At 46.5% G+C, this 27,289-nt stretch overlaps 1 protein-coding gene across 2 annotated transcripts in view; it reads right to left on the bottom strand.

Annotated features, from left to right (window-relative positions):
* Positions 1-7,265: 7,265 nt before the first annotated feature.
* Cdc16 (cell division cycle protein 16) overlaps positions 7,266-27,289 on the bottom strand; it is a 53,052-nt gene continuing 33,028 nt past the window's right edge. For both annotated transcript variants that reach the window (XM_037423403.2, XM_075893624.1), the window contains 4 exons: positions 24,120-24,245; positions 16,164-16,299; positions 10,669-10,759; positions 7,266-7,448 (listed from right to left, as the gene is read on the bottom strand). In XM_037423403.2, coding sequence (XP_037279300.2) covers positions 7,327-7,448; positions 10,669-10,759; positions 16,164-16,299; positions 24,120-24,245 — 475 coding nt within the window. In that variant the 3' untranslated portion in view covers positions 7,266-7,326. The remainder of the gene's footprint in view (positions 7,449-10,668; positions 10,760-16,163; positions 16,300-24,119; positions 24,246-27,289) is intronic.

Genomic DNA, 27,289 nt, shown 5'->3' with positions numbered 1-27,289 from the left:
TGGGAGAAGACAAAATCGTTCGTTACTCGGAATCGTGGGTAGAAAAGGCAACGAACCTGGACGGAGAAGGCGCACGGATCAGTAGATGCACACGGTCGCAACCACTGCTGCCCTGATAACGAGCAATGGCTTGCGACAGCATTCTTGCGTCGCATCTAGTCCGGCAAATGTCGACCAAAGCAACCGAATCACTGACGAAGACCTTCACACGCAATAGATACTTTAGCAGATTGCCACAGCTGTGCAGTGAACCGTCCGAGATCGGAATAACTACAAAGACGAAGCGAACACGATGATCACAACTCGCGCACAGCCGCAAAACATCGTTGCCCAAATGTTGAAGGCTGTCAAGCGATAGCTTTCTCGTATTGTACTTCCTTACCGGTAGATGGCGAACAAAGAAGCTGAGATACATGATTTATTTGATTGATATGTGGGGTTTAACGTCCCAAAACCACCATATGATTATGAAAAACGCCGTAGTGAAGGGCTCCACATATTTTGACCACCTGGTGTTTTCTAACGTGCACCCCAATCTGAGCACACGGGCCTCGCCTCCTTTGAAAATGCAGCCGCCGCCACCGGGATTAAATCCCGCGACCTGCGGGTCAGCAGCCGGATACTTTAGCCACTAAACCACCGCGGCGGGGCAAGCTGAGATACAGTGTTAGTAAAAAGACGTGCACGTGCAGTTGAATCAACAGCAACCCGCCAATGTTGCTCATTGGATTCTACAGATTATATACGCTGCCTCGACGGAGCGAACACAAGATCAGTGCTTGCACACAGCTGCCTAATGTACTTTTGCGAAACGACTCTGCAGGGCGGCGTGCGCCAAGTTCCCCTGCAAATGGGAACCCTCCCCCCTACGCACACGCCTATGACTTGGGAACGATGCTGTCGTTACAGCACGTAACGACGTGCCTGTAAAACGTGAGGAACAAATTATGTCATGATGATGATGGTAATAATTTATGAATAATCTCCCCGAAGGGAACCCTGATGGTATGCGAAGCAGCAGCGGTGCGCACGGCGGCATTGAGCCGGTTGAAACGGGCGTCGACGCGGGTGCTGGAAGAACAGCTTGAAGAGAAATTTGGTATAGCGTTTACTCGAGTAAACGTTTATACACAAAACGTTATACGCAAAACGAGTAAACGTTTTGCGTTTAACGTTTACTCGAGTAAACGTTAAACGCAAAAACACGAGAGGCGAGTAGGGTTTCGTGTATGTTTCATCGCAGATAAACAAGCCGAAATTGAATTTCAACTCGACGTGCGGTCGAGCGTTGTGGGCGGCGGGAGGGTGAAGCGAGAGAGAAGTGTCTTGCAAGCGGGCGGAGGAGCACCCGGTAGCTGCGGCGAACGTGTTGTGGGTGAGGGAGAAAGTGACGTCAGCAAGCACCTGCAACAGATGAGTGCGAGAGGAACGTGACGTCAACGCGCAGCTGCGGCGTGACCTACTTGGAACTGCTCCAACACCTGCGGCGAGGGGAACGCGTTGCGGCGCGTTCGTACGGACGCACGAACGTACGGCGTTACACACGTGAGTCAAAGAGCTACTTCGCATCTAATAATATCCGGGGTCTAACATCCCACATTGAACTCGGGATGGACATTACAATAGAGCAGCGACGGGATACTTTCTTGGACGGTAATATCCGAAGGCTAACATGGGTGACGCCCGACCCTTCCCTTCGAATGTTTGAGTTACATGATGGTGTATTGTACCGTTGCAATATGCGTCCTAACGGCCCAGAAAGACTACTCGTCGTTCCCCTTCAATTGAGTCGGACTGTTCTCGCTTAGCTTCATGATGCACGGATAGCCGGTGACCTCGGCGTGTCACAGACTTACGAAAGAGTTCACCGGCGCTTCTTCAGGCCTGGCATGTACCGCCACGTCTGCCGTTATGTTGCAGCCTGCGACCCTTGTCAACTATGGAAAAAACCAAATGCCCCTTCCTGCCAAACGTCTTCAGCTACTGGACATCCCACGAGACCCATTCTACCGTGTTGGCGTGGACCTGCTTGGCCCTATTCCAACGGCAGCCGCGGGTAATCGGCGGATTGCAGTAGCAACCGATACGCGATCACACGAGCCCTTCCAACCAGCTGTGCAACTGATGTGGCCGATTTCCTTTTGGAGGACGTCATCCTACACCACGGCACCCCTCGAAAACTCCTTACCGACTGAGACAGCTACTTCCTTTCTAAAGTGGTTGATGACCTCCTCCGCTCCTGCACAACTAAACACAAGCTTTCGACTGCTTACCATCCACAAACAAATGGTCTAACGGAGTGCCCCAATCGCACTCTCACCGACATGCTCTCCATGTACGTCTCCACCAATCACGGCGACTGAGACACTACGTCACCGTTTGAAACATTCGCATACAATTTCTCTAGACACGACCCCACTTGGTTCTCTCCTCTTTTTTCTGTTGTTCCGCCGTGACCCTGCGCTACCTTTCAACGCGCTTCTGCGGACAGGTCTAAATGACACATCTGAGTACGCTTGGGATGCGATAATGAAGGCCCAAGCGGCACGCCAAGTTGCTCGACGACGACCACTGGACTCCCAGGACAATCAGAAGAGCGTATATGACTCCCGCCATCGCGATGTTTACTTCCCACCCGGCAATCCCGTTCTGGGTTGGTTCTCCTCGCGCTGCCTTGGACTTTCAGAGAAGTTACTCCCACGCTGTTCAAGTCTTTACCGCATCTTACGCCAAGTAACTGACGTCACTTACGAAATCGCCCCTACGGTCCCCGTCATCATTCACCCTGACACTGACATAGTATATGTTACACGCCTCAAGCCGTGTCACTCCAGTACCTCCCGATTAGCATCGGGTCGCTGCTCCAGCCACCGGGTAAATCATGTAACCGGCGGACGAGAACGACGAAGGGGACAGGGAGGAAGACGACGCGGCGAGACTCTACGAGCCAGCTTGGCTCCATCCATCTGGTCCAGCCCGAGTTCATTCTGTATTTATTTTGTCCAGTAAAGTCAATCTCCCCGTAACAATATCCCCGACATGATTATAATAGACGTATAATGAACTGCTCCGGAAATTTTGTTCTTTTACGTGCACTGACAACGCAAAATGCACAGCCTCTCGTATATCACCTCCATCGAAATGCGACCGCCACGGCCGGGATCAAACTAACGTCTTTCGGATAAGCAGACGAGCACCACAACCACTGCTTCACTGCGGCGGACGACGTGAGGAAAGAGACATATGAACTAGTTTTGTTATATAAGGTGCTTAAAATTTATGTATACTCTTGGGTGTTGGAAGAACAAGGACATAAGACTAAGAGACCAACTGAAAAAAAAAAAACTCCCAAGCATTTCCCCGAGGGTGAACATGGTTAAGTGCGAATACATGGGGTGATGCTATGAGGGGTATTTATTAATTCGCACTATTATATTTATTAATTACACTATGGTGCCTTTATGGTGTAATGGTTCCTGGGAATCGCAATTTGATCACACGGGGGAGTTTACGTTAACTCACTGGCGAATGCCAACGGATTTTAACTTTACTCCCCCTCACGACCGCTCTCGACGGGAGACTGAGAGAGAAGGCGTGCGCGCGAGAGAGAGGGGTGCGCGCGCAGCTGCAGCGAGCGAGGAGAGCGGAGGAGCGAGCGAAGGGGAGGGGGTATAAGGCGCGTTACTGACACCGATATCAGCGTCGCGTCCGTGGCTTATTCGGTAGAGCGTCGCGCTGCGGCCCGCCAAGTCCTCTTTCTTTTAAAGATAGAAAGAAGACTGCGGACGCCGCCGACGGCGGTGGATGGTTTGGGGTCGCTTATAAAGTGTATTCACACTTAAAAAACAAATAACAGCATATTCACGAAGTAAATGATGAGTGCGGCGAAGCATCCGTGCGTCTGTCCTTCCGTTTGTCCACTCCTATCACACTGGAGCACGCATTGGGTCGACGGACGCTTCGCTCAACTCATCATCATTCACTCCGTGGACGTGCTGGCTACGCAGGACGGAAGGACGACCGACCACGTGATGCTATAAAGAGCTTCGCCCCTAAAAAAATTGGCAGATCTCACGTACAGTGGGAATCCATGGTATGCGAAGCACGAATGAGGAAGGTTCATATGCCGCTTTCAAATCACCACAGCGTTACGAGGTGGAGGTAAATTATGCCGTACACGAGTTCCGTGTCATGATTATTATGTTTGGATGAGTCGTTTACCTTCGTCATCTATTCACGTAACATGATAAATTTAGTATACGTGGAGCTAGCGAAGCGGTCGCGAGCACGCTGTGAGCGTGGTATGTTGCCATGTTCTTACATGACACGCGTCTCATGATGATCATGTTTGCACCAGTCGTATACCTTCCTCATCCATTGACGTCACGTAACACCAAATTTGGTATATGTCGAGCTAGCGAAACGGCCTGGAGTGCATCATGAAGGGCCCAATATACTCCAACGTAACGTTGACGCGCGTGCACGCTGGGAACAGCGACGCTACGTTAGCAAAACGTGAGCACTCTATAGCCTGACGCAACGCGCGAACAGCGTCCGTCGGCGCGACCCGACGGCAACCGGCGCGAAATGCTGCACTTGGCGCCAATGCGTTACCCATACAGCACTGCGTCTGCCTCTTTTTTGAGACAGAAGGACGCCAAACGCGCATGCGTCAAAGCAACGCAGCGCGTGCCTGCGAGTATATGGCAGCACCGGCGCCTGGCGTAGCAACACCGGTGTGACACGACGAAACGAACGCCGGCGCCGGGTCACGTTGAAGTGTATTGGTGCCTTGACTGTGGCTTGTAGTCATGTTCTCACATGACACGCATCACATGAATATCATGTTTGAACCAGTCACATACCTTCTTCATCCATTGATGTCACGTAATATTAAATTTGGCATAAGTGAAGCTAGCGAAACGACCGCGAGCGCATCATGAGCGTGGCATGTAATCATGTTGTTACATGACATGCATGTCATGATTCTCATGTTAGGGTCTGTCGCTTGAGTTAGCCATGCAATCGTATCATACCATACCAATTTTACAGCATGTCATGTCAAGTAAACCACCGCAAGAGCAGGAAGACCGTAAAATTAAATCGTGACATTCATAACATGCATTTCTGTCATGTTACGCCATACCAAGTTTGGTATCGGAACAATTATCCAAACGGCCAAGACAGCTAAAAGTCGTAGGCAGCTAGATGGATAGATACGCTCAAAGTCGCCGAAGTTCGCTAAGAAATGCTTCGCATTTAAGAGAGGATGGGATAAAACAGAATAACTGATTTGGGCCACTTGCGGATATATATATGTGTGTGTGTAACAAGCTTCTAAACGCAGTTGCCATGCCCAGGTATGGACTCCGTGTCCTTGAGACCAGCACAGCAATGCCTCAGTTACTGTGATGTTCTGGTCAGGCATATGAATTCTGTGAGCTTATTAATGAATATTTCATTCGTGAGAGAGATCAATCTGCTTATATTGTTGTTTTGAAATGAAGGTTTTGAAGCTAAAACTTTACTGTTTTGCTTATGAAGGGAAAGAAGGAAATTGAGAGAAGCTAACGCTAGCCGCACAAGAAACTTGAAGAAAACGAGGCTACGTGTGAACGAAATAATCAGGTGGTATCCTGAAGGCTACAGTGAAACATCAAGATGAAATTAAAAGCCTTGTATCACATAGGGGCCTTGCTCTCGCTCATATGGCCACGTTGAAAACAAGGATAATGTCTGTCGCTGGCACCCGAAAACAACGGAAAGTACTCTAGCAATAAGAAAATTAGAAAAAGGTACTGTGAACATTTCGACTTCCATTCGATGCGGTGTCACTGACTCCGATTTCCAGTAGAGATTCCGCACTGTGCCGTCCCTGATGTTTACTGATGATGAAACACTTTTTTTCAACGCATAGATTCGGGCTTCTCACTTAGTTAAAACGGACACTAATCAGAAAAACGATTTCTCGCTTTTTAGTAAGTTACAATTTCACAATGCCAAAAACACCACTCCTGCTGAACAGCACTTAATATAAGCGAAAGAACGCGAAAAGTAAATGCCCGTGGCGACGCCTTCTCGTGCCAAACGCCGTCACATCATAGATTTCAACGTGGAACAATACACGAGTCAAAACTGGTTCATATGTTTAACTATGATGTCCCTTAATGTAACCGTGCTCATCGTAATCAGCAGATTTTGTACCCACCACCTAATTGTCCGTAAGCTAGCAAATTCGCTAGTTTACAGACAGAAAGGGATAGATAGGTAGATAGATAGATGATAGATAGGCAAAAGGACAAATGGCATACCGTTCACATTGAACTGCTCTCAAATGGACCGCATCACCGACATACTTTTAAGGACGCATTTCTGAGACGCTTGTTATGTTGAGTTCATCTGCTTACCATGAAGTGAATCTAGTCAAGTGGCAGGGATCGCAAATGATCAGCTTGCGTGTATAGTGAAGTGCTCCTCGCATTTTCTTTACCCAGGCGGTCGATTCATGGGGCAATTAGTTGGCAACTCAGCAGCGAGGACGCACACCTTCCCCCCCCCCCTTATTGCTTTTTGAATATTTCAAAAGTCACCGCCATAGTGCTCGCGTAAGAAAAAGTGGAATAATGAAAGTTCCCAGACAGCTATATATAATCTGACACATAGTTTGAATAAATTTTCCTAATTTATTTTAAATTAATATATACATATAAATATATATAGATATCATATAAAATTAATATATTTATATAAAATATATAACTTGCCGTGGGCTGCCCATGGCAAGTTATCTTTTCACTCACTTTTCTTTCTTCAGAGTCACATTACAACTTCGTCTAATAACTTCCCCTATACTTTTCTTGGCATTATTGTCTGTTAGATCTCATTAATATTGTGTCTAACGTGGAAAAACGAGCCCAAAGGTATAAATTTCTTTATATATATATATATATATATATATATATATATATATATATATATATATATATATAAAGAAGTGTATACTATGTATATATACACACACACAAATGCAAGATGTATAAATTTTCATTATTAAAAAGCCTCTCCCCCATTAAAAAAAGAAGTCTGTGTTTTCTATAAACAAAACTGCCCCATATATCACTCAAACGATACTCCAGAAATTAATGTTTTTACAAGTGCAGTGTGTCTAAAATGCATGGTGACGAACGACGGCTGTACTGGGACAAAAGTCCTCAAATAAAATCCTACAAGACTTTCCTTGAAGGACATCAAAGAGAGAAAGTGTGTAACAAAGCCATCCACAATCAGATGAATAAAGTTTATGTACATATGTGGAAACAATTTCTTCTAGTTGATGCTGTCAATGTCGTAGTCCTGAGACTGGCATGAAGCATTCGTGACATCCATGTCCAGTGCAGAGCTTTGTGGGCTGTCACTGGAGGTGTACTCAGGCAACACGTCGGGCACGCCTGTCAAAATGAAGTTGCACATCAAACAGAAAACAAAAAGAAACTTTGAGAATACCTGCAGCAAAGACAGCTTATGCAAGGGCAAGTTTCGGCAATGCTCCTCTCCACCTTTCATATAGTGCACACACTTCATCCGACTTGGCGTGGCGGTTTGGGATAGTTGGTAGGACATGATAATTGTTGTAGCGCGTGTTCAGAACGATGACAAAGGGACAAGACGCCGAGTGTTAACTTCCAACTGAGTTTACTGTGCAGAGAATGAAAGCATATAAAGGAGACAATAAACAAAGTGACAAAAATGAGCAATGCAAAGAAGAGCAAGAAAAAAAAGCAAGAAAATAAAAAAAGAGACAAAGATCAAGAAAAAAATCTAAGGATACAATACAGAAAACAATAAGAGCTAGTTACTCTTTGTGTGCGCCGATACTTTTGAGGAATTTTAATTCTTTCTCGGACAGAGATACGAAAGGCTTGCTAAAGCATGAAGCCTGTTCGCGTAACATCTACGTAGCGTCGACGATGATTCTGGCGCGATGATCTCTGTGCTTATACAGCGTCACTGTGTCCTCGAAAAGGGGCCCACAGTTGCACGCAGTGCAGTGTTGTGGAAGAAAGCCATCTTTCTCGTTTATGACATTGTTAGCATGTTCCTTAAGTCGATTGTTTAGAGGCCTTCCGGTCAGTTGGAAGTTAGCGCTCGTCTTCGTGTCCCTTCGTCGTCGTTCTGAGCTTGCGCTATAGCAATCATCATGTTCCTCCGAGCCCATAGATGGGAACTTCTAGAAGGGATTCCCATGTGTTGCCGCACTGCCACAACTCAGGCGCACTATACAACGTGTTTCTTGAAATATGATCAGAAATCAACAAAAACAAGGGAAATGCCATATGTACTTGCTGCCTACATAATTACTTTTTTCATAGTGGTGCACACTTAAAGCCCAGAGCACAGATGTGCCCCATGCTTGCTGGAGAGTCATCAACAGAGACCGGAATCCAGGCAAATGCCTATTTCGTTTCCTGCGCTCATATCGCAAGATTCATATATGCTCATATCATATATGAGCATAAGTTAGAGGCTAAGAAGGGCAATGTTTTTATAGAGCCGATAAATGCCTACTAGGTGTTTCTGCCTAAATCCCTACAAAAGCCTATAAATGCCCATTTTCAAAATCGGTACCAGCATGAACACTATTTAGCCTCGCGTCTTGTTTTGGGGAGTAGTTTGAGACTGTTATTCACTTTTACAGCCAACAGTGACTCTTCAGATCTTGACAGGTTGCAACCTAGTGCTCTAGTTCAACCAACTCCAAGATAACCACAGGCTGCAGTGAAGTGGGATACGCCAGCTAGCATAGCCTGCCACGCGGACGGGGCCTGAGTTGGTGACTGCGAAACCACAGAGATCCATCAGGAGAAAGGAGAGTGAAGGAAAAAAGAAGGAACAAAAATGTGATGTGCCCGTGGCTTTTGTTTCGTTTGCATGACGGAAGGAAATATTGAGGGCTTGTTTTTTTTGTTTGACACCACATCAACGACAAGCAGCAGATAATGATGCCAAAAAAAGTTATGGGGAATGTTAATTGTAGTGTTTTAGGCATATTGTAGTAATTGTGAGATGTAGATGTGAATAAAGTAACAAAAAGGCAACCTGCCGCAGGCAAGGACCAAAACCTGCTAACCTCAGATTGCGTTACTGGTGATCTTACGAGCTACCCGGGCAGTCATCCCCTTGTACCCATTATTGGATATGTTCGTGCGTGAAACTGGGGTGTGTTAGTCTGCACTGCTCGTAGCCATGGCGGCGCGTGTGCAACTCTTTTTTGTCAGATAGCCTCATGTAGCATATGAATCTTTAACGAGCAGATAGCTGACTACTAAACCAATAAGGTGTTCGTGGCCAGGGGAGAAATAGGCCCTACATGACTCGACTCGGCCAGTAGGAGGCATCCCTCCCGTCTGGCCTTCTCGACCATGCCAAAAAAAGACGCTTACGATAGTGTTGATTCGATCATGGACATTTGGTTTGCCAAGCTACAGAATAAATGGAGGGACCATGCTCTGTGAACCATAAAGGACAAAGGACAACTGCAGTGCCGTATGAACTGTTAGTGCCTTTGTCATTGTAAACAATAACACTCCCTTGGTACAATCCCATGTCATTAGAAAAAAGTAGCATGGTTGTACTTTTAATGCTGGAGGTCGAAAAGGATGTTTGGCCTGCCTATTTTTTCGGCCTAAAATGTGCTTTTTTAATGCCAGAAAACCTGGACTATCATGCAGTGTGTAATGGGAGGCTCTCACAATGTGGGCACACTCACTATATCCTTCCTCAATAAAAATAGTGACTACTGAGGGGATAGATTTAAAAGTGCTAAACGCTTGAACCCCTCATTGTACAAGGCAAATCGATGTAAGAGGCACGAGTACACCCACACTGAAATTGAGTTTAACCCTTTACTGCCTAGTGTCGCAAATTCGCGACACAACGAAAAACTTGGAGCAAGCAAGTCACGAAGAGTGTGCTGCCTTTGATGCCCCCTGTCAAGTACTCGCGAAAACCATAGCTCCCACCATAAAAATCCAGCGCCGTCTTGTCTAAGATATTTGATGTTAAAACGAATTGTTTTGCAACTGATGGCGACAAGCGCGAAGCGTGTGCAACGGCTCTCTCTTCTTCGTTGTTTCTAGCCTGGGTGTAAGTTCTATCTTCAATAATTTTGTTTATTTAGCGCGTACGTACCCAAGAGATGGCACACGACATATCACGCAGTCCTGAAGTACGTTTTTCGTGGCGAGATTCTCACTTCTGCAGGTACATGGAGAATTTGCGACACGCAAAAAATTATGCACTTAAGTTGCATTTTAGATAATTTAACAGTGGAATCATTTAAATGTTGCTATTTAGAGCTGGAAAGTGCAAACAATTTCTATTTCATTCGGCAGTTTTATAACTAAAGCACTCAAAGGTTAACCTGCCAATAAAAACACATTTGCCAGCTAATAAACAACACCTCGTATGAGACCCAAGAAATGCTTCCGGGAGCCTGTCTTTTGTAATGTGGTTCAATATTTACTTACCTATACATTTTCAATCCCCTCCCTAAATTGCATGTGTGTGCCTACAGACATGCCTACACACACACACACACGCGCGCACGCACACGCACACACACACACACACACACACACGCAAGAAGGACCAGCACATTCATTTGCATACCTTTGCCGGGCGTTAGCACCTTCATCTGCTGCTCTATTGCTTGAGAGAGCATGGTGGTCGAGAATGCATCGTCCCTCTGCAGACCTAGAGCCTGAAAGCAACATAAGAAACAGAAAAATGAATGTTTTCTTACGAAACTGCTTCTCTTCTACTCGACCATTCTTCACTTCTCACTTGCCACCTAAAGATAATGCCCGTTTTTATTGTGTTGGGTGCACAGATTATGAAACATATAGTGAATTTGCACTCTGTTGATTGGCACATACATTTACGGTTTGGTGCAAAGAGATGTTCGATAAAAGATATTAAACTATTTCAGTGACTCAATGCAGAATGAACACTTCTCCCCAAAATGCGAGCTTTAACCCATCGTCGTACTAGCCAACCCTATTTGGCCTGCACTTTTCCAAATTTATTCACACTGCCCGGTTCTTCGCCATCCTCAACGTCAAGATGTTTATGACAGGATAGTAAAAACTAAAAAAAATTAAATAATTCATGAAAATGTTAGGCACGTTACAAAAAGCGGTAAATAAAGAACATGTGCCAAGCATCAACTGTAAAACCCCAACACGGCGGAAATGGAACAATTCTCGGCGACAGCTTATCTTGACATTGGAGTGAAGGCTATGAAGACGAAGCTTCCGCACATTCGTGTTCCTCTGCAAGTGGTATATGGCAGCTCACAGCTGACTTCGGTATTGCTCGCTTGCATCGTTAACGCACTTAGAAAATTGTACACATAAAAAACGCAAATGGAAAAAATATTTATATAGTTCAGGGGACAGTTTAATGTCATACTTTGAATATATATATATTTTTTAGACAAGTAAACATCGCGTTTGCAGCCGCACATTGACCCACTACGTCACGGATGCCGTGCTTACTTTGGAAAATGGGTGTGCTGAAAAGGTGCCATCTTAAAAACGGAAAGAAAAGAAAGGCACTCTCGCAAAGTTAACAATAACTGTATTTTACCAATGAGTTCCTACAACTGTCAGAGTCATGCAATAAATAAATTCGTATTCATTTCAGCAAGGCCAACGAGACCATCATTACTAAAGTAAGGACTATTTTGCGGTAGCAGGCATGCATTTTGGTTCCGTGGCTTCCACAATGATTTCAAGAAAAGTTGTCGCTGAGTAGAGAAAAAAAATATTTCTGTGCATGCTCAGATATGTGGTGCCACCCTACAATCAGTGTAACGTACATGCTTACACAAGAAAATGACTAACAATCACATTTCATCCACATACTACATGGTAAGTGAAGGCTGGAACACAGACACTCCTCCTAATACAGTCGCCGACCGTTTATTCGGACTCGACGGGAACCGCCGAAAAGTCCGAATAATCGGGAGTCCGAAAAAACGGATGCACTCGAAAAAAAGCACTTTTATTGGCCCGATCGCCCGAAAAAACTGTCTATGCGCGTCTGCATACACGCACGCTTACGCGCGACCACGTCGGCCTGTACCTCTGCGAGTGTCTGGCCGTCGCTGTAGACAGACAACAGCATCGATATGGCCTGCGCTAAGTCCGCATTTGATGGCTGTGGTGCGGGCGGCGCGTCATCGTCGGAGCCACTGTCCGCCAGCGCCGGCTCGCAGACCTGACGGACGATCTCGTCATCGTCCAACTCTGCGCAAGGCAAAACGGCACTGTCGAAGTTGGCGAACTCTTCAAACGTACCCGCCCCCACATCGACCCCGCTAGCACGAAGGTCGTCCAAAATGTCCGCTGCTGCGGTAGGCGGACTCTCAACCGCGGGGTTCTGGCCTGTGGCACTGTCCTCCTCAATCCCAGTAATAAATCCTGCGTGGCGGAAGCAGTTGTGGATCGTTTCCTGAGTCACTGACTTCCAGGCATCGGACAACATGCTGATGGCCGTCAGAACATCCACGACGTAGTTTTTGTTATTGTCGACGCATAACAGCACACGATTCAGGAGGCGCGACCGGTAATGAACTTTCAAGTTTTTGATCACGCCCTGGTCCATGGGCTGCAACACGCTTGTCGTGTTAGGCGGCAAAAACTCCACTGTCATAGCCTTCAAGTTGTCGATATGCCCATGGGCACGGCAGTTGTCGACGAACATCAGCACCTTGCGATTTTGCTGTTCGTACCGGCGGTCGAGCTTGCGAAGGTACTGTTCGAAGAGGTTTTGCGTAATCCACGCCTTCGAATTCGCTTCATACCACACAGGGAGTGATTTGACGCCTTTAAAACATCTTGGATTTTTTGATTTCCCTATCACGAGGAGCGGAAGTTTCTCCGTCCCCGTCATGTTGCCTCCTACAACAACTGTCAGTCGCTCCTTGCTATGCTTCCCCCCATGACAGGGTTCGCCAGACAAAGCTAGCGTCTTGTCGGGCAGCATCTTATAGAAAAGTCCAGTCTCGTCACAATTAAAGACGTTTTCTGGTGGATACTGGCGCAGCAGTGCGCACAGCTTGTCGGCGCGGTAGTTGGTCACGAGCGTTTGGTCGACGGAACCACTCTCACCACACATTCGCTTGAAGGCCAGGTCGTACCTTTTCTTAAAGTTGCGCAACCACCCGTCACTGAACTTGCAGCCGGTAATACCCATGCGCAGGGCGAGCGTCTCTGCTTTCTGTCTCAGCAGATCGCCAGACACGGGTATTTTCCTAGCCACCGTGGCACTCAACCACATGTTCAGCGCTTCTTCAAGCTGCGGGTGGCTGCCGTCCCGGAAATTTTTCTGCGTACCCGCAGACGCTTTCTCAGCTGCCTCCAGGATCTTAGCCTTCTGCTTGAGGTAGTCCGAGACGGTTTGCTTGGAAATGGAAAATTCCCGAGCAACTTCAGACTGAGGTCGGCCGCCTTCTACCTGGCGAATTATCTCCGCTTTCTTCGCCATCGTGAGCGTCTTGTAGCTCCCACGTTGGCCGCGTTTCTTCACTCCCGACGGCGCAGCAAAGGGTGGCGTCGGAGCCATTTCAGCACGCCACGGAACACACAAGAGAGCGAGAACACAGAGAACAAGACGAACCAGGCCTACCCGCAGAAGCAACTGACTGACACCACTGACACGCTGACACAAACGCCAAACCACGCCAAACGCCACAGCGAACAGACTCCGTAAGTGGCTTGGCTTGGCCGCTCGACTGGCTAAAACCGAAAAAAACGTGTCGCCAAACATAGCCTTTGAGATCGGCAATGGCAATTTCTGCGTGCATTTTGACACTGGCCCGACGTCCATCCATAGCTAGTGCAGCATATCAGTGCTGGCAACCTAGCAAACGTATTGTTAACGTCCCTGTCAGCGTGTCATGGCGTACGGCGACGCATCCGGTCAGTCAAACTGAGTCCGAATAATCGAACGGCGCACAGCGGGGCGTCCGAATTTTCGGTCGTGAGTTTACATTAGGTTCAATGGGGCGAGTGGCGGTGCCACGAAGATGTCCGAATAAACGGGCATGTCCGAATTTTCGGCGTCCGAATAAACGGTCGGCGACTGTAGTGACATTCCAAGTATCAACCATAGAAAGTATCTCTTACTTTCATGGCAGTATACAACTGTACAGTATCAAATTCTGGTGCACATTGAAGATCTTTGAATTTATGACAACAGATTAGACAGATTCATTCTAGAGAACAAGTTATAAGTCCAACTGTCTTAACTTTTTCTACAATGCATTCCTACCCACATGCTCCCTTTCTGTTGCACAAAGTCTCTACTGCATATTGGCTAGGAACACATGCAACAAATGTCTTTTTCTATGATTACAGTAGTAAGTTTCAGTAGTAAGATTACAGTAGTAAGCCTCATCTATTTACATTCAAACTGACAAATAAAAGCTGTCTGCACACAAGCATGTCTATCTCAACCGAGCAGGTAGAGTACAGCGGTGGGAAAGATCGACTGATGCGATGCACCAAGCAGCTGGAGGGCGCCTTTTTAGGCTCGAGTACGACTTCAAAGCAGACGAGCATTAGGCAGTTTTTCTCTGCTAAATAAAATGGCAGTACGGTAAGCTCCAGCCGCTTAAAGTCTCTTGTATGGTATTTTTTCTCTCTTTTGAGCCTGCCCAAGAAGAACGACCAGAAACTGCCACTGAAGAGCCGGTAAGTAGAGGTGATTTTTCTGAAAAGTGCTCATTTTTCCTGGCGATTAGCGCAACTTTGCTTATCTCGAAAATCCATTTATACCGAAATTTTTCCTGGTTTCACGACTTCAAGATAGTGGGGTATTACTGTATCTGAGTTTAACTGCCGTATTTTCTCGCATATGGCCTCTGCGGAATATCTAGGAAATTTGAAGCTAAGAGAGAGAGAAATAACATTTATTGATACATGCGGCGTGTAGGATGTCCCCGACCTCGCAGGGCGTGGATGTTCCCTATCTTAAGGTGACGGCTATTGGAGTCTGATAATCTCAGAGCCTAGACCTCGAGGATGTTGTGCTCCGACTAGGCGACAGTTACTCGGGTACCTCAGCGCCCGTTAGACTGGTCGTCGACTCCTTTTCTCCGTTGCTTCGCCAGAGCCTCCTCAAGCCGCTGGACGGCCCTAATTTGAAGCTAAAGCCCAAATGCATATTAAATGCGAATTTTGGTGTGCAAGATGGCTTCATGGCACAGCCATAGTAATGCACAAAAGGGAGATTTAGAGACGATTTTCTGTAGTGGCGCACGGGCACTGCCAAACCTGATCATGTAACTGTAACTGGCCTTCCCCAGCCGGTCAAATCAGCCAATGCATTGGACCAACAAAGCGGCCGTCGTCATAAGCAAGGGCCGTAAGAGCCAGCAGCTGGGGTTTTTAGCTACACTTAGCTTATTTAGCTACGCCTGCTAAGCTTTTTCGCCGATAATCTTAGAATGAATCTTGAAAATACTGCAAAATACCGACGAACACATTGGTCTGGGAACTACTACAGGGCGTAAGTATAAGGCAATAAATGCATAAGTTGCGAACCTGCGGGCCACACGGCGCAGGACGACGACGCGATAAATTCAAGGCAGAAAAAAATTGCATCCACAGGCGCAGCCATGGTGACTTTCTGGCTACCGAATGCTCGCTTTTACTCGCGTGCGCGCAGGTGCTAGAGGGACGCCAAGCAGACAACGCAACGCAGATGGAGACGCATTGAGCAGCACTGCTAAAGGCCACGGCATTGAGAAAGCCACAGTAAAGGACGGCCACGGAGCAGTGATGGTGCCATCTAGTTTACTAAACAATCCAGCTGTAGAAAACCGTCCATAGCAATACAAGGGTGTCTATTTTTCTATAGTCCGCAGCTGAGAAGGCAGGTTATGCACAGGGGCAGGTTATTCGCAAGAAAATATTCAATAAAATTCTAGTTTTTGCATCCCTTGTGCATGTGTGACCATGTTTCTTTCATGTGTGCGCAGTTAAAAATTGTGCATTTATGATGAGCAACCACTAGTATATATGCAATAATTCTGTGTTATTGCATGCAAATGCAGAAATCAGCTTCACCTCTTTTGGCGTGTCAACAAGATAATATACCTTGTGAAAGTAGTCGACTGCATGAGCCCAGTCACGCATTAGACTGTGCACAAAACCGATAGCTGAAAGCGTGGAGGCATTTTTCGGAGACAGGACCAGGGCTTGCTGGTGATACTCCAGGGCTCTGTTGTACTTCCTGCATTTACAAAATCCAGAATTTATGCCATCACATATCAGTCCTGCAAGAACACCCAAGGTGGATGAAATATCAAGAAAAGTAAAATTTGCGACCAACAAATTTTGTAGCGAAAGCTACAAAGAAAATCTGGACATATTGCACAAAGAGAAAGCCTGTAAAAATGTTTCTAGCTACAAAATTTAAACTCGAGGACAATGCCTTTATGGGGTGGTTGACCTACGTTGGAGTGAACTAGAAAGTTGACGCATTGCAGCATAATTGCATCGAAAAGAAGTCCATGGGCACCAAACATGGCACAGTATGCGACCTATACACACTGAATATGATGCAGTGTTCAGTTCAGGAGACCATGAGCGTGCGCACAGAGCGGGGTAGGGCACTGCTACACGGGGGGGGGGGGGGGGGCTGTAAGGTTGCTTTCTGGGTGACATCCCTTGCCCCCTTCTTTCTTGGTACAGTCGAGCCCACATATAATGACCCCACTTAAAACAAACTTTCGCTAAAAACGAACAATATCCGCGTGACCGTCAAAATATACATTGGTTCAATGGCACAAATTCGCACTTACAACGAACGTCTCCGAGCGCCGCTGATCAGTTACAGCGAACGGAGTCAGCGGGCTACCAACTTCCCGGGAAACCAATTTCGACCACCGATCAGGCATCAGCGAGGTGCCCATACATTCTTATTGTTAAACGCCGATTCTGCCTCCGCGCCCCTCTAGTTGCTGCTCTTCCCGACCGCTTTTTGTTACGCACCCCTCCGTCCTTTGTCCCCCCGCTACTCTGAGCACCCCGCATCGCCAGATGAGGCCCGTGTTTTCACACTGCCACTGATCTTCCGGTCGGCCACGTACCCTGTTTTTGACCGCTGGTACTGTTGTTGGCGTCACCGGCCTGGAGTGACCAGACCATTTGCCAACATCATCGGCCACCGACTGTATCCAATAGTCTGCGCCTAGTGCATGCATGTACGCTACCCCACCGACTCTGACAATTCGCGATTCGTTTCGTGTTTAGGACTTGTTCTCGCTCACTTCGCACTCAACTCACCATGCCTTCCGCGCGCGTGCGGAAGCGCGAAAACGGCTGTTAATTTGCGCGGAATGTATCGCGAAATATCGAAGTTCGTGAGGCCACGCAAACCCACCGGCGCAACAAGACGATTGTTTTTATCAATGCCGCCGATTCTTCGAACACCGCCGCACGCACCGAACGAGGCGGCCATGCTTTGACTTCAGCGCGTGCTGGCAATCTTTTCAAGTTTTTCTACGTGCGAGTTTCTACGTGCGAGTTTCAAGCAAGCTGCCCAACCTGCCTCCTTCCCATGTGTATTGGTTTGCAAGGTCGCCCGCCCGCCGCATCGTCCCCTTTCTTTATCGCACGGAGGAAGGAATCTTTCATTCCCCCGTGCTTTATCCCAACTCCTTGCCCTTCTCTCGTAAGTCTGCTCTCCTCTCTTGATCACAACCCCTTCGCCCATCTCCACCGCTCCGCCACGCCCGCCAAGTTGACTCGAATTAGTTTCGTTTTCCGACAGGAAACGCGCCCAGAGCTGTTCCACGCGTGTGCGCGTCTTGCTCACTCTTGGTGTGTGTGTGTGTGTGGTCATGATGGCCGACGGGAGGACTAGCACGCTTTTTCGTGCCGCTCAACAAAACTTCAAAAATGTGACCACTTCACTTGAGCGTAATCCGCCTGTTAGGTACCGCGTTGCGGAGCGCTTGCTCATAGCTGTTGACCACCTGGCAGCCAACTTGCCGCTTTGGGCGTCCCGGTATTCAGCTGTAGAGATAGTGAATATTTCGTGGGCGGCAGTGACGGCTACATGTGCACGAAACTATTTTCGCGAGCCCGACTTCGTCGATCACCGGGCACGATACCGAGCCTGAAGCTTCCGAACACGACCACTGTAGCGGCGATTTGTGGCAGCGCGCTGTCGACTCCGACCTGGGAGAGTGGATGGGACATCTGTTGCGATGATTTAATTACGGCCGATGATGATGCCGACACTGCGGAACCGTGCACTGATTGGGGCATTGTGAATGAAGTACGTGGCGAGAGCGATTTGGACGAATCGGATTGCGAGAACGATGAAGCTTTGGAGCCAGCGCCTCATGCAGCTTATGCCACGGGCCTCGGCGAACGAGCAACCTGCCATTTTACATGAACTCGAGACCGCCCTTATCGTTTCTGGTCTTCGAAACACGTGCATCACAGACTTTATGGGACAAAAAAAGTTTGTGCTTTCACTCGCAACTTTTTTAAAAGCTGTGTTTTATTTACTACGAACTTCGGAATACAGCGAACGGATGCCACATCACGCTCAGGTTCGTTATAAGCTGTCTCAACTGTAACACGTCTTCCCTAGAAACGAAACCAGCTCGGCAAGGTTCTGTTTGGCGTTGCATAAGTCAGTTAACAGATTTTGGGGTGGATGTTGCCAGACTGCCACCAAATTTAGTGGATAAATTTACTCTTGTAGTTGTGGCTTTTCCGTGAGGGTTGGGTGTCGTCCGTGGTGCATTTTGCGAGTGCGTGAGCTACGTTGGCCGTTTTAATTAAGAAAATGAATGTAAAACGAGTGTTCCAGAAGTCGGGGCGCGTTCTCTTGCTGTGTGCGCTGCTGTGCAATTAAGAGATCGTGTCTCAGAGTTAGAGAATCAACGACGCGTCGTCCGCCGTGCATTTCGTGAGTGCGATGAACTTTTTCGCGAGTGTGTGTACGACCTAATTAACGCAATGAACCGCACGTTACAGAAGTCGGCGCCCGTTCTCTTGCTTTGTGTGCAGCTGTGCAATTAAAAGATCGCGGCTCAGTATTAAAGACGACGGGGAAAACCGAATATAGTCGCAGCAGGCGCTGCCCCCCCCCTCCTTTTTTTAGGAGGGGGGGGGGACCCCGCCGACCAGCCACCATCGCTTGCAGGGCCCCACCCGCAATAAGCACAAACGACCAAAATTCCAAATAATGAATGCTTATGCGAGATCCCATTTACAGGTACGCGTGAGTCACGCTTAATTCGCTCTAACTGCATCGATAAAGCAGCCTTCCAGGCGTATATAGCTGTAGCATATCCGACGTACCCCAATTAGCCAGCCTTGGGACGTTTATTCGTCACATGTACACGAGTCCGAACGATATGTATTGTGCTGACATAGCTAGGGGAAGCGTAGCATCCCCGACGCGGCACGCGGTCGACGCGACACGATCAGCTGTGAAAAAAAAAGGGGGGGAATGGCAGCGCGCCACCTGCTGCGACTCTATTCAGTTTTCCCTGTCGTCCCTAATACTAAGACACGATCTCTTAATTGCACAGCTGCGCACACAGCAAGAAAACCCGCGGTTCATTGCGTTAATTACGTCGCACACACACTCGCGGACAAGTTTATCGCACTCGCGAAATGTACGGCGGACGACGCGTCGTTGATTCCCTAACTCTGAGACGCAATCTCTTAATTGCACAGCAGCGCACACAGCAAGAGAACGCGCGCCAACGTCTGCAAGGCGCGGTTCATTCCGTTAATTAAAACTGCCAGCATTGCTCATGCACTTGCAAAATGCACCGCGGACGACACCAAACTCTCGCGAGGAAGCCACAACTACAGGGGCAAATTTCTCTACCAAATTTGGCGGCAGTCTGGCAACATTGACCCTCTCAGTCTGGCAACAACATATGCAACGCCAAACAGAACCTTGCCACCAGCTCAGCGTGGCAACCCTTTCCTTGCTTGCCCGGCGCATTCCAGAGACACGACGCCCTGCAGTTTCCTCTGCCTACCCTGCTCCTTCCACAAAAATGCCTGTCCGGTGTCGACAAGGGCGACGGCAACGGGCCCGGGGGGGGGGGGGGGGGATAAAAGGAGCGCCCGGGGAAAAGAGGTGGGCTCTTTTTGCTACAAGGAGAGCTTGCCGGCTACACACCGGCACGACTGCCTTAGACCTCACTGCGGGTCATATTGTTGCTGACATCTCTGCACTGTAAACAGTTTTGTACATGAAGTTCTATTTGTAAAACGTCCAACGGTGGAGGCGTCTTCCCACAGAGAAAAGTCACGAAAATGGCGGTGATCATCCTCGCGAAGCAACGAACCCGGTTTTGCTTCACCACCAAGAACCTGCTCCAAACCGTATTTTGAGTTCGGAAAAAATTTACTGGGGGGTTGCAAAGTCAGTCCCATATGTTGACATAATAGGGAAGGGGGACCTTGCTCCCCCTATGAAGGGGTACCCTGCGCACGCCTATGCAGGAGACCTACAGCAGAAGAAATTGGGCAGTTCTGTATCAATGGAAAAGGCTTACAGTCACCAAAGAATTTTTTTTTTTACTCCGAAAATTCAGATTTGATGGGTATTTCAGGCTTCATGAATGTCCTGTCAAGGTTAATATAACACTAATACATTTTTGTGACTGATTTTTCAGACGAAGTTATGGCCCGAAATTTTATTTTGCTAACGGAATCACTCGCTTTGAGCCATGCTCCTCTATTTTGAAAGTCTCCATGCTGGAGTTTTTCCCTGGCTTAGTCAACTCTGGTTTTCAGTGGACAGTTTTGTTGTCTCCAAGATTTGGAGCGTGCACAATTGTCTAGTTTTGGAGGCCATGCCCGCATTTTCTTAGCTATCAAAACACCCTACAGGACTCAACTTTTTTGCTTCAGTCAATCTTCTTGTTATTATTGATCAGCCAATAGGGCTTTTTTTTCTGCTTTAGTTTTTCCAGTTGTCATTCCACATGTGGTCATGTTAGAGGCATGTGAAGTGTTTCTGAACAGTCGTGCGTGTCACATGTTTTCTGCCGTTTCCTCTATTACAAATAAACTTAATTTTAATGCCATCCCCACACTATTTCCAGACTATTTCACGATGAAAACTTAATTTTCACGATGAAATTTATTTTCAGACCAGCAATAGAAAACTGAAATGTATCTAGTCAGTCGATTGGTCTTTGAAAGGTCAGTGGCAGTGTGAAAACACGGGTCTTGTCTGGCGATGCGGGGTGCTCAGAGTAGTGGGGGGAACAAAGGACGGAGGGGTGCGTAACAGGGAATGGTCAGGGAGAGCGAGAACTAGAGGGCTGCGAAGGCAGTGTCAGTGTCTAACAATTGGAATGTATGGGCACCTCGCTGGTTGCTTATCGGCAGTCGAAAGTGGTGTACCGAGAAGTTGCCAAAGCACAGACTCCTCTCACTGTAACCGATCGGTGGCGCTCAGAGACGTTTGTTGTAAGTGTGATTTTGTGCCATTGAAATAATGTATATTTCCATGATCAGGCGGGTAATGTTCCTTTTAAGCAAAAGTTTGCTTTAAGGGGGTATGTGGAAATTGTAAATTTGGTCAAGATGTTCAGTTTTTCAATTGATGTTTTTCTGTAATCCTGAGACCATGTTTTAAATCATAGTGATACTTTAGATCAAAATAAGTAGTAAAGGTAAGAAACAAGCATTTTACTGGTGGACTGTTGTTAAAATCCGTGTGAAAATTGGGCATAGCAAAATGCAAATTTGCAGCTTTCCCTCGGCAAAGTGCCACCATATTGGTCTCATCATAAAGAGGACAAATTGGAGCTCAAGATAGTCACAAAGATGCATTTCTCCAATGAAAAATAATGCCACGTTTCTTCCGAGTTTCGTTTTATTAGCTTCTAGCTCCAATTTTCTTGAGCTCCATTTTCTCAAGTTTCATTTTTTGAGCAGTTGCTGTCAGTCATTCCTGTGCCATTTCACAACAAATTAAGCTATTGCCATACCGTTTCCTGCACTTGGATTCTAAGGCATTGGTGAGTGTCGTAAAACTGCCCATATTTGTGTGCACATCATACAGACTTTTGTAATTCTCTTTTTGTAAAAGCTGTTTGTAAGACAATTTGTCTAGGACATTTCAGAAAAACTTTGTGAGCTTACTTGAATATTAAAAATAAACCATTAGCATTACGTCACAAAATAGACACTTGTAAATATCCTTATGCAAAATTTTGAAAAACTTGTGTCTAATTAGCTAATTATGTTAGGGTAACAATGAGAGTCTATCAATAGTTGTAACTCGAGATTTGTATTAGATAGCTCAAAATCGATTTCAGTTATGATATCAGCACAACAAATCATATCTTCATGCTGAATTTCGTCCCTTTAGCTTCGTAAATAACAAAAATAAATTTGATTGCCACGTCTTCCCTTAAATGGGGCCGTTATATGTGGGCTTGACTGTATATGCCTATTCATTTCAAATACTTCGTAACTTCAAATGACTTAAATTCATAATAATAATATAACATGTGAGGGTCATACTCTCCAAAACAATGATACAATTACGAGGAATGCCGTAGTTGAAGGCTTCAGGAAATTTTGACCACCTGGTGTTCTTTAACGTCCACTGACGTCTCACAGTACACAGGCCTCCAGCATTTTATCTCCATTAAAATGCGAGCACCGCCACGGCTGGGATAATTTACATACGTGTCAAGACGAATGTGAATACTGTAATACTCATTGGAAAATTCAAAGTGCTCAAATGATAATTTACACACGTGTCAAGGCAAATTCGAATACTGTAACACTCATTGGAATATTCGAAATGCCCAAATGATAATTTACACACGTGTCAAGGCAAATTCGAATACTGTAATACTCACTCGAATACTCGAAGTGCTCGAATATTTGCGTACCGTATTTACTCGATTCTACCGCGCCTTTGATTGTAACGCGCACCCGGTTTTTACGACGGAAAAAAAAAAAAAAGTAAGACATCGATTGCAACGCGTACCCATTTTTCTCGTTGGCCCGCAGCATCACACCATTCGGGAAAATGACTGCTTTCGAGAGCGTCTTCCTTTGAAATATGAAATACAGGGGAAGCTTGTGCCTATCTGATGTGCAACGAAGCATTGCCGTCAATCTAGTTTTACCGTGGCCCGATGTCAGCACCCGAACTTGCTTCGTCCCCTTCTTCTCAACGGTTGTGGTGCCAGGCATGTCGAAGTAAAAAGGCGTCTGATCGGCATTCCCGATTTGCCCAAGCAGGTAGCCGTTGTTGTGTCGCAAGTTTAGGACGAACCTCTGAAAACTGTGAAGCTTTTCATCGTACTCCTCTCGAAACTTTTTTCATTTGCCCGTTCGCCTTCGGAGGGAAAAGCTTTTCCTTTTCATAAAGTTAGTTAGCCAGCACCTGCTCGCTTTAAACTGGCTCCATATTAGCCCTTTTTCTAAGGCTAACTGCATAGCCTGCACTTGGAGCAGTTCTGTCGTCACGGGCCGCTGTGCCGCTCACTGCTCAATCACACACTTGCCGAGCAGCTCTTCAGTTTGCGGAAACCGACCCTGCTGTGGTCCAATGAAGCCTTTGCGTGAATTTTTGCTGTCGACAATCTTCTGCTTTTGTTTCCACCAGTTCCGCACGCGCGTTTCGGGAATTTCGAACGACCGCGATGCGGCCCGATTTTCGGCTCTTTTGGCACACGCGATGACTTTTCTTTTAAAAGCGGCATTGTAGTGCACACGTCGAGTTTTTCGAGTTGGCCCTTCCATGCCGTGGATGCTAATGCACTACAAGATGACGAACTCCTCAGCACAGATACGAAGTGCCGCACATGGGAAACACATAGGCAGAAATGGCCGGCGCGCCATGCCGACGCACGTAGGAGGCGGCCATTTTGGAAATGCCGATAGCAATAGAGTGATCATATTCATTTTTTTTTTCGTACTCGATTTTAACGCGCATGCGATTTATGAACTTGCTTAACCGGAAAAAATGTGCACGTTAGATTCGAGTAATTACGGTATGCCTTGTTCAAATTTAATAAAGAAACACAGCAGCGGTACTTCAATTTTCGGTAGGTGTGACCCAAGTTGTTCAGAAGAGGCTCCCACTTCTCAGGAAGAACACCGTGGTCATTCGCCTGGAGCAAGTTCAGGGCATTCTCGAAGTGCCGCTTGGCAGCTGGGTACCTGCGCGGAGTGAACCCACAAACAAACTGCTCGTGAGCGCAGGTGGAAACTTCTGCAATCAACTGATCAGCTTAGCAGGTCTTGTGTTTCTGAAAGATTTGGATCGTGGAACTTTATTATCTACAAAGTGTAGCTTTTGGTAAATTACTTCCCGATTAGGTTTGATGATCATAAGACAGCCTATTTATGAAGTGCAGTTTGCAGTAAACAGCCCTCCAGCAGGGCTTGACAGTATGTCAGAAATACAGGCTGTATCCGCAATGTGAAGCTTCGAATCAATAAGCATTGATTGCCAATGTGTAGTACAGTGCAGTCCACTTATAACGATACCACATATAACGATATATCGGTTATAACGATGGGTCGACTTAACAGTCTCATTTTATGCATTGGGGCTATGGGGAAAAAAACCATATATATCGATATGTTATCCACCGCATATCGGATACAACGATGAAAAGTTTGCCGTGGACGGCATGTTTCATTCAGAATAATCGTAACATTTAGATTGATAAGTTCCTCTATAACGAACTATGCCGAGACAAGACGAAAAGTTAGCGTCGGCGAGTACCTGCCGCCACTGCAGCACAGCGCCGGCAGCGCGTCCCGGCCGTTCAAAAAGCCGAGGAGAGCATCGCGAGTTGGCGCGACGCGCTACAGATGGCGCCAGCTGTGTCACGTTTTGCGCCTCGCCGCGCGTCGACCGCGAAGAGGCTGAGAGAATTAAAAAAAAAATGCGAAAAGCAAAGCGCCGCGCTCCGCGGCTCCCTGCCTTCTACAACGGCAAGCCGGCAAGCTACTCGTAGCTTGCCGAACGAAAGCGGGAAAGAGAGAGAAAATAAAAAAAGCGAAAAGCAAAGCGGCGCGGCGGCATCGGGGCGGGGCCTCGTTAGCATTCCGGCTGTGTACCTCTGGCTGTGCTTTCTTCCTCCCACCCCGCCGTCGGTCAGTCTCTCTTCCTCAGCGAACCCGTGATGCGTTCTTCGGAGTAAGAAATAAAGTCTTGTTTTTGACATCCTACTATCTACAATATTTATTAATTGGTGAAAATAGCGAAATGAAGCCTGGAGCTACAAAAGGTACGTCCGGCGACGATTTTTTGGCGGCAGTCCAGATATAACGATCACCGGTTATAACGATCATATTTTTAGGTTTTCTCGATATCGTTATAAGTGGACTGCACTGTAGTAAATGTCCCTAGGAGATATTAACATAGTGTATCCATACTGTAGTATTTTAATTACAGTTACTAGTTGAATTAGTTTGTGCTTAGCATCGCAACAAGACAAAGCATTTGCCAACCTTGCTGGCCAGCTGTAATGTCTCTTGGAAAAACAAATTGCTTCTGAAATGTGACATTTTCAACAAACAAATGATTAACTGGTCTGGTTTACATGTTTATTCTGAGCCAAAGCTACCATATAATAATGAGAGTACTACCTAATCATTCTGACCACCTAGAGTTCACTAACAACTGGGATTGCAAAGTGAAAAACACGGTCATTTTTACATTTTGACCCCATCAAGATGTGACTACTGTGGTCGCAAATCAAACCTCCGTCTTTGAGCTCTCATGGTAACCCAGAATGAATAATGCAATGTTTCCAGTAACTTATATATTGATTGATCAACCGACTGCGCTCAACATCTGAAATAGACAAACAGTACAAGAGACAGGAAAATGGAAAGATTAAAATAATCTTGCACTGCTGGTATTTCTTTAAAAGGAGCCTTGCAACACTTTTTGAGCATGGTCAACAATGCCTGCTAATAGGTACCGCAGTCGAGGCTCCTGAGAACATGCGTGCCAGCTATTATAGCACAGCAACCCCCGTCCAAGAATTTACAATTAATTCAGAAAGTCAGCTTAAACTAGATTTCTCTTTTCTCGACAAATGACGCTACAGGGTCAAAAATCACTGCGTCACGGGCATAATATCAGTCATAGGCTGATATGAGCATGGCATACTCGGTTCTTACTGGAGTCGCCGTGGGAGGCCACAACTTATGCCCGTGTGTGCGCACAATCATCCTGAAAAATCATGAAACTGAAGAGACAAAAAAAAGAGAGAGAGAGAGAAATCGCTCCAGGCTATGAGGCGCACATAATGTGTTTTTTTCCCCCCGTGCCGCCCCTGCTTAGGTTTCAGCGCTTTCGTCAGGTCAAGAGAAGCGAGAGTGCAATTGTAGCATGCGACAAATCTTAGTATCTCCACTAGTACTGGACGGATTCTGAAAGTTATTGCGGCGGTAAATTCGTGAGGCAAGAAGCTCCTTTGAGTTAATTCATTCCATGGCTACTCCAAAAAGAGTCTAAATGAACATTAAAATGAAGTACTAAATTAATGTAGGCAGGTAAATTATTCCTCAATAACAATCATATTGTCGACACAATTGCTACTGTAAGTTTATTATCATAACAAAAAATTAAGGTCCAAGTTTGATTTTTCATGCCCGCGTAAAATGTTCCTCACATAAATGGTAATGTGGATTTTCATGTGGACTTCATGGATTTTGAGCTCTTTTTTGTATTTTTTGACTGCACTGGGTCAACAAGATATTTTGAAACTTGCTATACTATAGTGAAAGCTAGTGTCTTTCTTTTTCTATTCCAGTGTGAATTCAGCAAAATTCAAATCAAAGCCAGTGATTAAAAAAAAATGCATGATTCCACTCTAGCTCCCCCCCCCCCCTTTTTTTTTCTTCAAAAAAAAAAGATCGCAACCACTGCTTGAGCTACTATTTGGTAATGCATCTATTGAGTGGATTCCTGCTATTCGCGGCGAGATCGGGATATAGGGGGCAGCACCGTCTTGCAGAAGTGTGGATATGCGGTCGGCGGCACATATACAAATACACTCAGTGGGGCTTCGTTTCATGCAGTCTGAGCCGATTGTCGGCGAATAAAATGGGTTTACTGTTAATATTTATACTTTTCTCATCTGAATCGATGCACAACACCTATGCAACGTTAACATTACCCAGGAGTAAAGCGCATTCTGCCTTTCAACGGGATGCTCGCACTGGGTGACTCCCTTCATGCT

Source organism: Rhipicephalus microplus, chromosome 4, assembly GCF_043290135.1.
Source record: "Rhipicephalus microplus isolate Deutch F79 chromosome 4, USDA_Rmic, whole genome shotgun sequence".
Classification (NCBI taxonomy): domain Eukaryota; kingdom Metazoa; phylum Arthropoda; class Arachnida; order Ixodida; family Ixodidae; genus Rhipicephalus; species Rhipicephalus microplus.
The sequence above is the reverse complement of the archived record's forward strand: the minus strand, read 5'-3'. Positions and strand labels throughout refer to the sequence as shown.